The 14,109-nt window shown below is 40.9% G+C and overlaps 1 protein-coding gene across 13 annotated transcripts in view; it reads right to left on the bottom strand.

The window, feature by feature from the left end:
• Positions 1-14,109, bottom strand: part of LOC117234086 (protein sprint) — a 155,467-nt gene that overhangs the window by 19,448 nt on the left and 121,910 nt on the right. For all 13 annotated transcript variants that reach the window (XM_033494958.1, XM_033494959.1, XM_033494969.1 and 10 more), the window contains 3 exons: positions 13,370-13,493; positions 9,011-9,202; positions 809-993 (listed from right to left, as the gene is read on the bottom strand). In XM_033494958.1, coding sequence (XP_033350849.1) covers positions 809-993; positions 9,011-9,202; positions 13,370-13,493 — 501 coding nt within the window. The remainder of the gene's footprint in view (positions 1-808; positions 994-9,010; positions 9,203-13,369; positions 13,494-14,109) is intronic.

Raw genomic sequence — 14,109 nt, forward strand, 5'->3', positions numbered from 1 at the left:
CAGTGTTCTCCGGCCTTTTCTAGTTACTTTATCATCGATTTGTTACTTCACTTACATCCTATATACCTTACAACGTAAAAGACTAAATAAACTAAAATTTGCTAGAATCCTTCAACGACTGAAGTACGAGCTAATTCAACCGAGTGCCGTGATACTTTTGACCAACAGCGTATATATAATATTCCTATCATTTATCTATATTTAATTTGTTATTTCACTTACATCCTATATACCTTACAACGTAAAAGATTAAATAAATTAAAATTTGTTAGAATCCTTCAACGAGTAAAGTACGAGCTAATTCAATCGAGTGCCGTGATACTTTTGACCAACAGCGTATATATAATATTCCTATCATTTATCTATATTTAATTTGTTACTTCACTTACATCCTACATACCTTACAACGTAAAAGACTGAACAAACTAAAATTTGCAACGAGTAAAGTACGAGCTAATTCAACCGAGTGCCGTGATACTTTTGACCAACAGCGTATATATAATATTCCTATCATTTATCTACACTCTCTTATCTCTCTATAATCGGTTCTTATCTATAATCGTGTAAAATTTCAATATCATTTTTCAATGACAATGAAACAACTATAAAAACATGCTGCCTCGCAACCTCGAAAGAGGAAAAGTGTTTGCAGAGATGGGAAGATTCGATCAAGTAGAATTTTCATAGGAGACGAGAAGGGGATCGTGGTAAATAAATGGCAAGGAAAGGAAGTTGTGATAGCGCAGGTAGTAGAGTAGTAGATGGTATCCGGTCGAGTAGAAGGCGAACACGAAGAGAGGCCACTCACCAACACTGAGAATAGTGGGCGATCAGCGAGGGGATGTTGTCGAACCTGTTCTCGCTGGTCTCCAAGCTCAGCTTCCCCTTGTTGGCTTGGATCAGGTAGTGCTCGATGTACGGTCCCTTTCCTGGTGGCAGCCGCACGGACAGGGCCATCGTGTCGCTCTGACTTGACTGGCGGACTACGAAGTTCTGGAAACATCAAGAGGAGATCGGAATTATACAAATTATTTAACGATTTAGGTGAAATTTCAGGATTTCGCTGATTTACGAATTATAAGAACGTCGAGTATTTATTATTTATTCGAAGAAGTTTTTTAGTGGTCAAAAGGTACTGTTTTTTTTGCGATTTGTATATTACGCGTTATTTTTAAAAATATATTTCTTGCGTTTATAATTTTGCAAATATTATCTATTCTTTTGTCGACAAATTGATATAGCGGAAGGAAATAGCAAACGTAACGATGAAAAGTTAGAAATTGTGAAAATAATGGTACGCAGAAGAGACTGACCGTAACCTAGGAAACTTATTTTCTCGCAAATAATCCGCTTACGTTCTATTTCCAGAGAGACGTATATTTAATCACGGGAAACCTTGGACTTTAACAAACACGGGTTCTTCAAACTCAAACACGTTTAGTGACAGAAATAACAGAAAATTAAATCGCTGAAAGTTGTTGAATCTTCGATAATACAAATTCCTTGAGTCGTAAAGTCTGTCACAGAAGAAAACCTACAACGATAATCTAATAGCCAGGTACTCGTTCTTAACGCGCGTACTGGATGCACATTTGCTTATCATATTATCATCTCGAATTAATGACATTCCTACGTTACTTAGAATCATCGCGAATGAAAAGTTATTTATAACTATCTCACGAGACAAAAATACGATAAGTACATCCTCGTTGGTTTTTAGATTTTAAGGGTTAAAAGAAAATTGCAATCTTGCTCGAAAATAACGATACTCTTCTTGTCGCTCCATTTCCTCTCTTTCTATCGTACTTAAACCTTTCTTTCCACGGAAATACAGTTGAGACAAAAAGGAAGAACACAAAAGGCGAGAGACACTTATTATTATCCAGCGGTTTCCTCATTCCTATTACGCTCCATAAATTTCCTGCAAGCAGCCAAATCCTCGTGTCTCGGGGAAAGAATAACTGCTTTTGCTCGAGAGAAAAAGGAAACCGAGGCGAGACACCGCGTAGTACCGCGACAGACAAAACACCTTGCATAATTCCGCGACATTTCCAGCCGGAAATCTACGTCCGCGTCGATAGAACGTCGACTTCTCGCGACTGACGTTTGGAAGAGCAAGAGAGGACAAAGCGGATAAGAAAGACAGGAAGAGCTTCTTTATGCTCGACCCGTTTTCATCTCTGCTCATTTTCTTTCCTTTTTCGGTTGAACAAAAAACTCCCTCACAGAGGCACAGTTTGTTTTAATCTTAGAATCCGTGCTTTTCCCTTCATTTTCGTTTCTTTTCTTCTCCTTTCTTTCTCTTTCCTTTTCTTCCATGTTTTCGGGGGAAATGGAATCTGGGTGAAGCTGCAGGTTTGATTTCTTGGTTCGGGTATTTTTAATTCCTATACGGTTCTCGAATTCCCTGTGTCTCGAGCTCTTCCTAGTTTCAGTCGAAGAAAAGATTCTTAATGTTCTAAAGAAGATGCGTTACCACGAATAAAATTGAGACAAAATTGAAGAAATTCCTCCAACGATGGAAAACGTATTTTCAAAAATATTTTATAACTCGCTGGCAAAATTCCTATTGTTTCTTTCGCAGATCAAATCGATCCACATCTAACATCTAGTTATCAGTTGTCGAATTAATTTCCAAAGAATTTTCAATCTTCATATCGTTACGATCTTCTATCTCAAAATAAAACTAGCCTCAGAGATCCCACAAAAAAAAGAGCGAAATGCTTTCAAATATCGATTCTTTGCTTTTTTCTGAAACTTTAGCGCTCATTCCATTCTCAATCATATACTCGACAGTTGTATCTATCCACGAATCACCGCCAGTCGCGATAATTTCAACTCGGATCCCTCTCCACTCTGCGTTGTTGTGCCGTTTCGTGCAATCACGATCCGCGTTTCAACACGTCGGGGGTGGCGGTGTCTCGTCTATGGAGAAGTAATTGCGAGCCGTATTGTTTTTCGGTCCTGTGCCATTCGCCCGCGGCCGCGGGGGTAGCCGGGGGACGATTAACAAAGCTAGAAAACAATGAGTCAGTGGGAAAACAATGCCGCCACAATGGCACGGCTCGTTCGCTGCCATTCCACCCCCGCTGATTACAAGTTCCGCGCCAAGCCCCCGCACTTTTCCATTATTCAACGAAAAACAGAGGTGGAAAAAATACCGCTAGCTACTGGAGAAATCACTGGAAAGTGACCGAGCACGGGACTTGTCCTTTTCAATATGAAACATCCATCGGGGTAGTTCTCTTGGATGTCGTCGAAGGATCGACGATTCTACGATTTTTCGTCGTTCTTCAACGATCGAAACAAGGGTTGTTATCTTTGTTTATCGCCTTTCTGTGTTTCTTGCAGCAGATCTATGGATCATTGTTCATTTTAGCCTTCTTCTTTAATTTGGTGTACAGGTATGGGCGTATTTAAGATGAAAATATCGATATTTTCGTAAATATTTGATTATTGTAGATAGTTATATCGTCCATCGATTTAAATAATTACAATTCACTTTTGAGGTAGTTCCATATAGCGAATTGTGATATAGATATACTTGGATAGATAGCGAATTGAAATTTAGCTGTGAGCATTAAACTAGGATAAAAAGAGAATGTATCAAGCGTGTAACATACACAAATAGTTTGTAACAGCCATAAGCCCCGATCGAATAAACGAATACAACGGGATACGATGCAACGATAGTTGATTTTCTAATTGAAACAAATGGAAAATAAAATACCGAACAGCATATTGCTTGCATTATCTTTCGATCTATACGACGAAGAGAAAACGTTGCTTGTATTGGATCTCGGTTTAAAGAAACAGCCACTAAGAGGGAATATCTGGCGAAGAAATTAATTTGATACGTAAACCACTTAATAATACCGAACAATATCGAGGAAAAGAAAAATGTCGACGCAGAAAGAAATTGCCATCTTCTCGTCTCAAGTTTCGCCGTACTCAAAGCGAGGTAAATTAATTAGATTCAACGGTTCATGAAACTTTCTCCGGCGGAGAGTACATTGGTCCGGGGACCAATCGATCCTGTGTTAAAAGAGACGCTCGACCTGGTCTCGATTCACCGTTTTCCTCATTGCGATTCTTATCACCGTTCGAGTCGTTACTCCATCTTGACCCGATACTCAATTTTTTCACGAGTTTTTATCTATTCTTGATCTCGTTCCGCTGAGCATAAAGCCAGCGATATGAAAGGCTTGACCCTGCTTCCATACAGGCTTTATCACGAGGAAACCTCGATTCCATCTTGATACAATTCCAAGAGGATCTTGACCTCGCTGCTTTCGCCTCTTTGGCCCCTTCCTCTAGTTTAGTCTAGTCTAGTCTCGAGCTCCAGCTCCAGCTTCAGCTCCAGCTCCTTCTCGAGTGATCTTTCGTTCGTCTTGACACGGTCTCCAAAAGTAATTCGAAAGTTATTACTTTTGGTAGATGCAATTAAGCGATCTCTGTCCAACGTCTGATAGGAGATCTTAACGATCTCGTTAAAAAAGTGGAAGTTGTCAGAGGGAAAATTATCGTTTAAATTATAAAAGAAGCAGTTTTGACGACTCTTTGTACGGCGATAGACTGTTTATATAGCGATTAACCCTTAAATTTTAATTGTGAATATCAATCGGCAACTTCAATTTATTCTCAGCATACTTGGACTTGCAAGTTTTTAAGTGTCACATTTGAAATGCTACAACGACGTGTAAATAATAATATTAAAGTCATTCAAAACGATCTTTATTCATCTCAGGAGTAATATAATCTTGATTAAAATATTTATATTTTAACACTTTACCGACCGTTAACGGTTCAACGGCATACGCACGTCCGACCGGCAGCTCAGGCGCAGATTCTCCCTGGCGCCGGCTCTGTTTCGGTTTAGACTCTCCAATACCATTCTTTTCGTTCATCACGAACGGTAGGTAAGTTTTTCAAATTGGTATAAAACTGTGGAAGCTTACAAAGCAACTGAGCAAGATACCTTAGTACTAAATAACAAATTACTGCTTAAATAATGAGAAAGATTGTCGACGATAAAAAACCGATTAATCGGCTATCGGTCGGTAACCGCCGGCGACAAGGAAATCGATTAATCGGCTATCGGTCGGTCGGCGACAAGAAACCGATTAATCGGCTATCGGTCGGTAACCGCCGGCGACAAGGAACCGATTAATCGGCTATCGGTCGGTAAAGTGTTAAATATAATTGAGTAATGTGTGGAATTTTTTGAGCGCCGCACATCGGTGGTGCTTGAGAGACACACTCAAAGCGTTAAGGGTTCGTTTCAATGAAAAGAATTCATTGAGTCATAAATTCTTTCCAAAAGAATTCATAAATTCTAATAAATACCAATACTTGCATAAACATGAAAAAGATGTTCAACTAACAACGCGTTCTTCGCTTTGATGAACCAGTATCTTCATAACACTCTTAGTCGTCTCGTAATGTGCAAGAAATTCTAAATTAAACGCATCGATGCCTCTGATAATTAACACGTTCCTTAAATCAATCAAATAATCCTATAGCTGGATAAATATTGCTGGATAACATTAAAGAACTATTATCTTAATAGAGAAGATAATTTTCCAAGAATTAGTAAAGAGTCTATACTTGCAGAGTATCTAAGCGTATACGAAATCAGCGCGGCGACGTCGAACACCAGGCATTGACACGATTTTCCATTTGGGACCCAGTCGCCTCGACTTCTATTCTTCTTCGCGTGTCAGATAAGACCCATGCACGGCTCGTCGCGATTGTTCCTGTGACGGGCAACAGAGATAGCCGCCGTGGAAACAATGCTGCTCGCCGAGAAGTGGAAAGCGGCTACGGATTGCGTAGATGGAGAAGTTTGATCGGTTCTTATCTAACACAACCGGAAGAACGGGAGTCCAGCTGGCTGGTGCGTCCGATGGGAAACTGTGCCGACGTTATATGCGCATTAACGACGTTGTTTTAGTATTATCTAACTTTATCGCGATTCCGGTATATGGAATATCTAATTAAAAAGTAGTCGGACTGCAAGCACAGGACAGATGATAAAAATATGAAAAATATCGTACGTTTAGGTATGCGTTACCGGTTGTTCTAGTATCAGTCTTTCAACGAAAACGTATCACGACAAAATTCTACGCTCTATTAATTCTTTGGCAGCGTAACAAAATTACGAAGACTCGAGAATGAACGGCCTAGATGATCATTAATTCTCTATCCTTGACGCTTCTTGCGTTTCTGGTATCGAATATAAAAAAGCAAAATATATACTTTCAACGTACTTGTAAGCACCGGATCAATAATTGCGTCACGTGTTACGATATTCAAATTGTCAAATTTGTAGCACTATATTTTATAGTTTGCTCGGCTCTATCTCGGATCTGTGTACTCGGTCGAAGTTCTAAAATCCGCTACTTGAATAAATGTCAGAACTAGTTGAAGAGGTCGCGCCTAACACAGCCATCGTGTTCCTCTTCGTCTATTCGATCTAGCTCGGATAATGTATGGTACTCGAAAAGATCAGCTACTTTGTCACGCGACAAATGCTCGTGCCACGTGCGTTTTCAGCGCGAACAAACGTTGAAATCGGGCAAAAAGCAGGCAACACTGGAGGAAAATCCCTGGCGAGAGGAACCACGCTAACAACGCCACTTGTTATGCGTATTTTCTGGCAGACCACGGGTTGGAACGTTGCCAGCAGCTTAGGCAGTCGTATTTCGTCGAGGCAACGTCTGCCGTTTGCATTTACCGCATATTAAGCCGAGCCGGCTGCAACGGTGCTGCTTGCCAAACGGTCGATGCATTCGCAGACACTTTGGCCACGGCTGATCTGGCGACCATCTACGCCAGCATCCTTATTACCCCGTACAAGGGTTGTTAATTACACCCCCGTGTGTTTTATTGGGTAGACAGTTCGAATGAAATTGGGAAATTGGTGTTGGAGCGAAGTGGAAAGGATTTAATAAGGTGGCTTATAAAGGAGAGATACTTTAATGGTTGCAGGATTGAAAAGGAGCGAGAAACCAGTTCCATGTCCTAGGATTTGAATGGAACAAGATATTTTCTTGTGTGTCGGAATTTTAGAAAATAGAAGATCGAATGTGCAAAGGATGATGCCCGTGAAGTGTAAAGAAAAAGTGGTGGGAGAAACAAGTGACTCGCGTCTTGCGACTTTGAAAGATGAGAAATTTCGACGCTTGAAAATTTGGATATACGCGATTCTCTTAGATAAGCCGAACCGTAACCTGTTTTCGTTGTTTTAACAAGCTCGCTTATCACAGGAAAATCTACGATTTTGAGAAATCGAAAAATTGCAAAATTTGACGTCTTTCGTTTAACAAACACAAGTAATAAATAACTTTCAAAAATATCGAAATCTCTACGTAAATCGTTCTTCGGTGAAACTATCCGTAAAAGAGCGTTACGAATGTCGGAGCAGCGAGAAAAGAAAACGAGTATATATATTTTAAATTCCCCTAACCTTCCTCTGCCATCGCTGTTTCCATTATCAAATAGCATTGAAAGGAAAAAATCCCGCTTTTATTAAGCGTTATAGATCATCAACGAACAACGTTAAAGCGAGGAGATACTCTGGCATAAATTCTCCTCGTAAATAAAACGAACAGATCCTAAGCCGCCATTCATTCTCATGGTCGAACAATGCGAGACGACGAAAAATATTCGCGGAATCAGTGACCGATCAAAGCGTCGGAAAAGCCTGCAGGCCCGAGGCAGTACTTTTTCCAGTAAACAAAAAAACGCCGGTCGAACAATCGCTCGCGAGATATTTCATACTCTTTGTTTCGTCCGCAGCTGATTTAATGGCGGCACTCTCCCTTCGTGGCTACTTGAACAGCTTCTTCACTCGCTGTTCGTTGTACGCGATGCTTCCCTCTTCGCCGTTGTCTCTTGTTACGTAAATGCATCATCGACAACGCGAGTTATAAATTTTCCGTAAACTTGTTCATTGCAGTATGGCGAAGATAGATCGGCGACTAAATTTGAAAATATTGAATTTTCGAAAATATTGATTTTCAAAAGAAAAGAGATTGCGAAAAGGGGAAGCACCAAGGCCGGTTTCACGTATCGCGAGCTACGCATCGCTGGTCTCGTCTAGTTCCTGCGTGGATCACCTGTGTCGATCGCTCTTTCATCTGGCAAAATTATCGCCGGCGGCTGAAGTTGTTGGGAAACCAGCAGACGACGAAATCAGTACCGCGATGCTGTATCTTTTGAAAATCGGCGTGTGTCGTGCGAAAGGATTCATTGGCATACACGTGTAGTGTATATTGGGTGTCTATCATACGCGTACAGCGATACACGTGTCGCCGCGTGAAACCAGTTTAGCCTTCTATAGATCTGGCTGATTTTAACGCTGCTGTACTTCTCGCGTCTATGCAATTTGGAACGTACGTTACATTTTGATAGACGTTATTAGAATATACTAGTTATCGAATAGCAAAAAGATCAAACGAGTTAGTATAGAATATAATAGTTATTAAATATTTTATCACTCGCTGTAATTTTCGCAATTTTCATTTTTGTGTATTCCACGCTTTTTTACTGAACGAATAGCTGAAAAAAAAGATGATACACGAGGAGATACAAAGCGAAGAAGAAGCGAGGAGAACAGCAGAGTTAAAGCTATTTGAATTTTTTAAATCTCCATCACACGTCCTAGCAAAACCTTCACGACCGATTAAAAATACTCGTAGCAAGGAAGATCGATAGGAAAAGCCGAGTACGATAATGCGATAGTTTTTATCGAAGAAACAGCTTTCCAACGGGGCGATAAATGAAATTCTCTCGCATCGGAAACTCTAAGAGGTTGGTGCAGCAGCACTCGAGAGCTTTCCACGACGCTACGCTTTTAACCCCCTGCTCGGAACGCCCGTGTACCTTCGGTGGAAAACTTCCTGGTCGGTCAACAAGAGAGAAATACAAAACGAGAGATAAAGACAAGGCAGACTTTACCCAGCTTGCAATTTTCTTACGGCTAATCGATTCGTTTAAGTGCACTCACCCCTTCCTCTTTGCCTTGCAACAAGTGGAAAGCGCCGGCTCTTTGGATGCCAGGAAGGAACCAAATCGGATGCGAGCGTATAAGCCTCTCGATCAGAGTGATGTCGCACGCGACCTCGCTGCCAGAATCTTCCGTCGAGCTCGAAGATCCACCCGAGGTGGCCGACCCTTCCGAGGAAAGCGACTCCTCGCTCTGAAACATAAAGTTAATCGGTTAACATTTCCGTCAACACCTACGCGTTTCAAGAGCGAACTTTCTCAGACCGCGTACCATCAATATCATTTAACGATACATCAAGCTGGGTTATCATTTTTGTCGTTCTACGAATTTTTCAAGACCAATAAGAGCCCAAATAGCCCAACTCGTTCCTCTTTATTAAATAAAATGACATACGAGTTTCCTCCTACAGCTGTTGTCGAACCTTAACTCGAGACATTTTTCATTGACATATGACATTTTCAGACATTTTGTTTCGTGTAGTTGGTCGTGAGACTTTGAGAAATGGTGACGATAAAGACGCTTGCACGTCCACTTCAATGACACATATTATACAATTCAAATCACGTTGTCGTTTTGCCTCGGAGTATCAAGATCGTTAGGATACATGTAATGTAAGAATAAATAAACTCCGGGTAAAACAATATCGCCGCGAAAATTCTACGCGAAAAAAGAAGTCGAAAATATAGAATAAAAATTTAAAAATTTAAAAATTCAAAAATTTAAAAATTCAAAAATTTAAAAATTTAAAAATTTAAAAATTAAAAAAGTAACGTCAATCGAGACAACGATCTACAGTGAGATCCGTTATAACGAAACGCGATAAAGTGCACGCGTACCGAGCGAAAATTCAAAGTCGATTTTCTCGAAAACAAAGCCTCGAACGAAAATTTTTATTCTATATTTTCGACTCTTTTTTTCGCGTAGAATCACCCCCTTTCCGCTTGTACCGCCAGTTACCAACCACCCTGTATATCGTCGGATCTATGCGAAAGTTTCTCCGATTGATTGAAACGTTGTTATCAGTATCGTCGCAACGACCGCTTCTCTCGCTTAGATACTAGCAACGCGTATTAACGAAAGAAATTATTCGCTTCAGAAAGCCGAAACCACCTTTCTACCCACCCGTACACGCTTCTCACTCGTAATTGCCATTTTACGATTCTCGTAATGGAATCATTACGAGCGTTCCTGGTATCCCCGCGGGAAGCCAGGGCTACGATATTCGCTTATTTCGTTCATAGCTCGACGACGATAATCGTCGCGGAAACAAAGAGGACAATTAAAAGTGGCGCAGATACGAGGAAGCGTTCTGCGCAAGAAAAACGAGAGAGTAAAAAAAGAGGAAAAAGGAAGTGTGTAACAGTAGACGGATGGAAAAAAAAGTCGGAGGAACGATTAAACGAGCAGCGAATAAAGGTTGGGGCGAGCATTGGCTGCAAATTGAGATAACCGGTGAACCCGTTCGTTCTGCACCCTGCGTGGTGTCGGTATAATACCGCATTAGAGTGTATTGTATGACGATCAGGTAGGATTTACACCCTCGGAATTGCGGCTTAAGGGCCAGAGATTTCCATATTCGCGGCGTCGCGTCGCCCGCCAGCGAATCGTGACTTTGTCCAGTCGTTCTTCGTGCTCGTGTTGGAATTGGCCGACGCGAGGTTTTACGGTGGTCGAAAGGAACCATGGGGACCGAGATTAAGCAATGAAGTGGAATTAACGTCGCGAAACGCGTCAGACGTTTGAGAAATTATACCGTGCATGGTTTATATGTTGTGCGTATTCAGGCTGATGTTACGTTTATGATACTTTTAGATGTTATTCCCAAGAATAGAATATCAAGGAGCTCGTTATACATCGGATTACGTGGTCCGAAAAGTTTCGTTCGTTTTATAAGGAGATAATAGGCGCACAATGTTTTTTGTTTTATATTATTTTGTCGAATTACGTATGATCCATTTTCTTTTATCCAGATAAAAATCACAACGTTTGACAGAATAGGTTTCATGTTTGTATAAAGATAAGTTGTTGTAAAACGCGTGTTTGTAAAAGAAAGACACTTTTCGGACTACCTAATGATATATTCGTACTTGGAATTTCATTATTATATAATTACGTTAGAATTATATAATTACGTCGCATTTGAAAGGGTAGAATTGTCGCTAATATCGAATCGTACATGTCGGACACGATTCAGAGAATTGGGAAACGAAACGAACAATATGAAATGAGAGATGCGGGAAACGCGTATATCGATAGAATGTTTCCGATACTTTTGTCAGCGTGCTCTTTCATTCTGCAAGAAATTCGTCGGTCAACGAGTTAATGAATCTAAAAAAATCGTATGAATCTGAATTTCCTAATAGTCTGAATGTCAACGCACACCCCGTGGCCACGTTGCAATCCATAAATAATCACTAAACGATACTCGAACGTTAAACGATCGCAATCACGCTAGCTCGTGTCGTAATAAATCAAGGCAGGCGTCGATTAAACTTCTCCCACCTTTTATCCGATTCTGTCGCCCCGAATAATCCCACGATTCCCCTAAATACCCTGTAAAAAGTACAGAAGGGTCGCGAACCCAAACGGAATCGGTCTCATTTCCAGTGACGCGAATTAGACGTTTGACGAATCGTAGAAAAACGTTGGACGGGAAAGTCGATGATTGTAAAAATCCAGTGCAATCGATCAGCATCGATCAAAGTGTCTTACCAGGTGGAGAACGTGCGATTTAGCCAAGCAACTAAATGTATTCCTTTGTAGCTAATCGTTCGCGATTATCTCGGATAAAATCTGTAATATTTGAAATATTTGTTACAAGCATACGCTTCGCAAAGTTCGCGTTCTTCTTCTTTTTTTTTCTTTCAAATTGGTGCGGGAACAGGTTTCGCAGTTACGCTGAAACGACGGTAATTTAACCGAGTGTTTCTGCATCGCGCTAGAATTTCCCAACAAGAGGCTTTCCTATTCAAGTGCGAAGGTTTTGCTCCGGTTGGCTTCGTTTGTGGAAAGGGTTCAACGCTGTAATACCGTGGAATTGCCTTCGTTACCAGCGATTCACGATCCCACCGATACGTGTTTCGTTTAAGGATAATAATTTGTGAAAATTAAAACACATTCACCACACGCGTCTGCCTTTGCGCTCGGAGAAACGCTTTTTATTTTCCGTTACGTCGTCCTATTAACGCAAGGAAATTGAACGAAAGAACGGGAAAAATGTTTGATAGGACAATGATAAAAAGTTTGACGCGACAACGAGGGAAAATTGATCAGTCTTTTAACTCTTTACTTCGTCCCTGTTCCCATCGAAAGTATCACGAACACCAACGTGCTCGTACGACCTATCAATTTGTATCATTCACGAGAGCTTTCAATCAGACCGAGTTTCGAAAATAATGAAAAAGATAACGAGAAACAATTCGATCCAGGCGCTTGCCACGAGTTTCGCACCGACACATCGCAAACGTCGATCACTTGCGTTTCTCAATTTTTCCGGCAACCCTATTTTTTCACTGCGGTGGCGCACGAGGACACGACGGGGGTCCGAAGAGGATTCGCGAAGGGGTTCGCCGCGTACTGGAGTTTCGAGTGTAATTTAATTTGAAATGCAGACTGACACACAACGGCGTTTCAGGTTAAACGGATTAAACGAGGACGTGCGACGCGTGTTAAACACCCTCGCAGCCAATTACGAATCCCTTAATTACGAGCCGCCGAAAGTATTCCACAGTCGTTGCAATTTCCCGATCACTCGATTGCTTGCGTCATTTCGTGCGCCGAAATTGCGAAATTTCATTACAGGACATTAATTCGCTGTAACACAAGATACTAATTATTTCCTGACAATTTTATCAACGTTGTGTCCCTCGGAAAAACTGAACTTTCAATCTTCAGTGAATGAGTCAATCGAATGGTTCGAAGATATCCGATCATTTTCGACAGGATATGTTTCAATTACAAAATTAAAAATCGAAAACGTAAATACGACGTAATTCGTTTACAAACAAAGCGTAAAATGTCGAGGTGCATGTCTAAGAGATTGTCAATTCGAACAACGAGTTAATAAATTATCGATTAACTAAACGACGCACTTATGTGATTTTAGTAAAATAAATCTCAAGTATCAAAATACCAAAATGTGTCAAACCATTCAAAAGATATTGCCAGTTATTAAAAAACAATCATTTTCGCATACAAAAAAAAAAAAAAAACAGAAAAATGATTCGGTGTGAATAGAATCGAAGATCTCGTTACGAGTACCAACTCTTTCATCTCGTCGTTGGCAAACTATACAGCCATTAGTGAAGACCTTCGAACGTCAAGGCGATTATTAAGCAAGAAGGAAGATCTCTTACTCACCTGTACATGATGTAGCTGCGTGAGCTGATGATGCTGCAGCGGATTTGGCGGAGGCGTGCTCGGCGAGCTGACAACCTGAACGGTTCCATGCTGCTGCAGATACGGTTCCAGGAAGACATCGCTCCTACGAACAGAGAAAATAGACCGTCTCCGTTTAGTCTCGTTTCGTTAATTAGCCTCCTTCTGTCAGACGTCTGCTAGAATTCGCCTGGACAAATAAGTAACGCGATTTCGAGCCGCTTTCACGCGGTTAGAAAGACTATTAGCATTCCGTACGTACATCGCGTCGTCGTTGTACGACTATAATTAACAACTTTCAGTTTGTTCAAATTGCATGGATCGCATCTGTGAACTCGTTTCAATATGGCACGTTGTACGATACTGATTGTTAGTTTTGTAAATCTCCCGGATTGTATGACATAAATAGACAAGATGGGTCGGTAACATTCCTGTTCCGTTACATCAAGCAACTGTTAAGCCACGGCATTTTCTCGATAAACTTCCTTCGACAGAATTCTTGGAAATTCATCGCGAGCAATTATTACACAGAGTGTCTCGTTTTAATTCGTCGATGCAATTGTTTAGAGAAATGTATGAAATCTGTATAAAATCCATCCTGTTTGCGCGTCGATCTGTCTCCTGTTTTTCGCTCAACGTCCCCATCGTTAATCCGCATCATTGGAAAAATAAATCCAAATCCTCTGATCGTACGAGAAGCGTCTTCTTGAATGCGCGTAAAG

This window comes from Bombus vosnesenskii, unplaced genomic scaffold, assembly GCF_011952255.1.
Source record: "Bombus vosnesenskii isolate JDL3184/JDL3185 unplaced genomic scaffold, Bvos_JDL3184-5_v1.1 scf7180000013302, whole genome shotgun sequence".
Classification (NCBI taxonomy): domain Eukaryota; kingdom Metazoa; phylum Arthropoda; class Insecta; order Hymenoptera; family Apidae; genus Bombus; species Bombus vosnesenskii.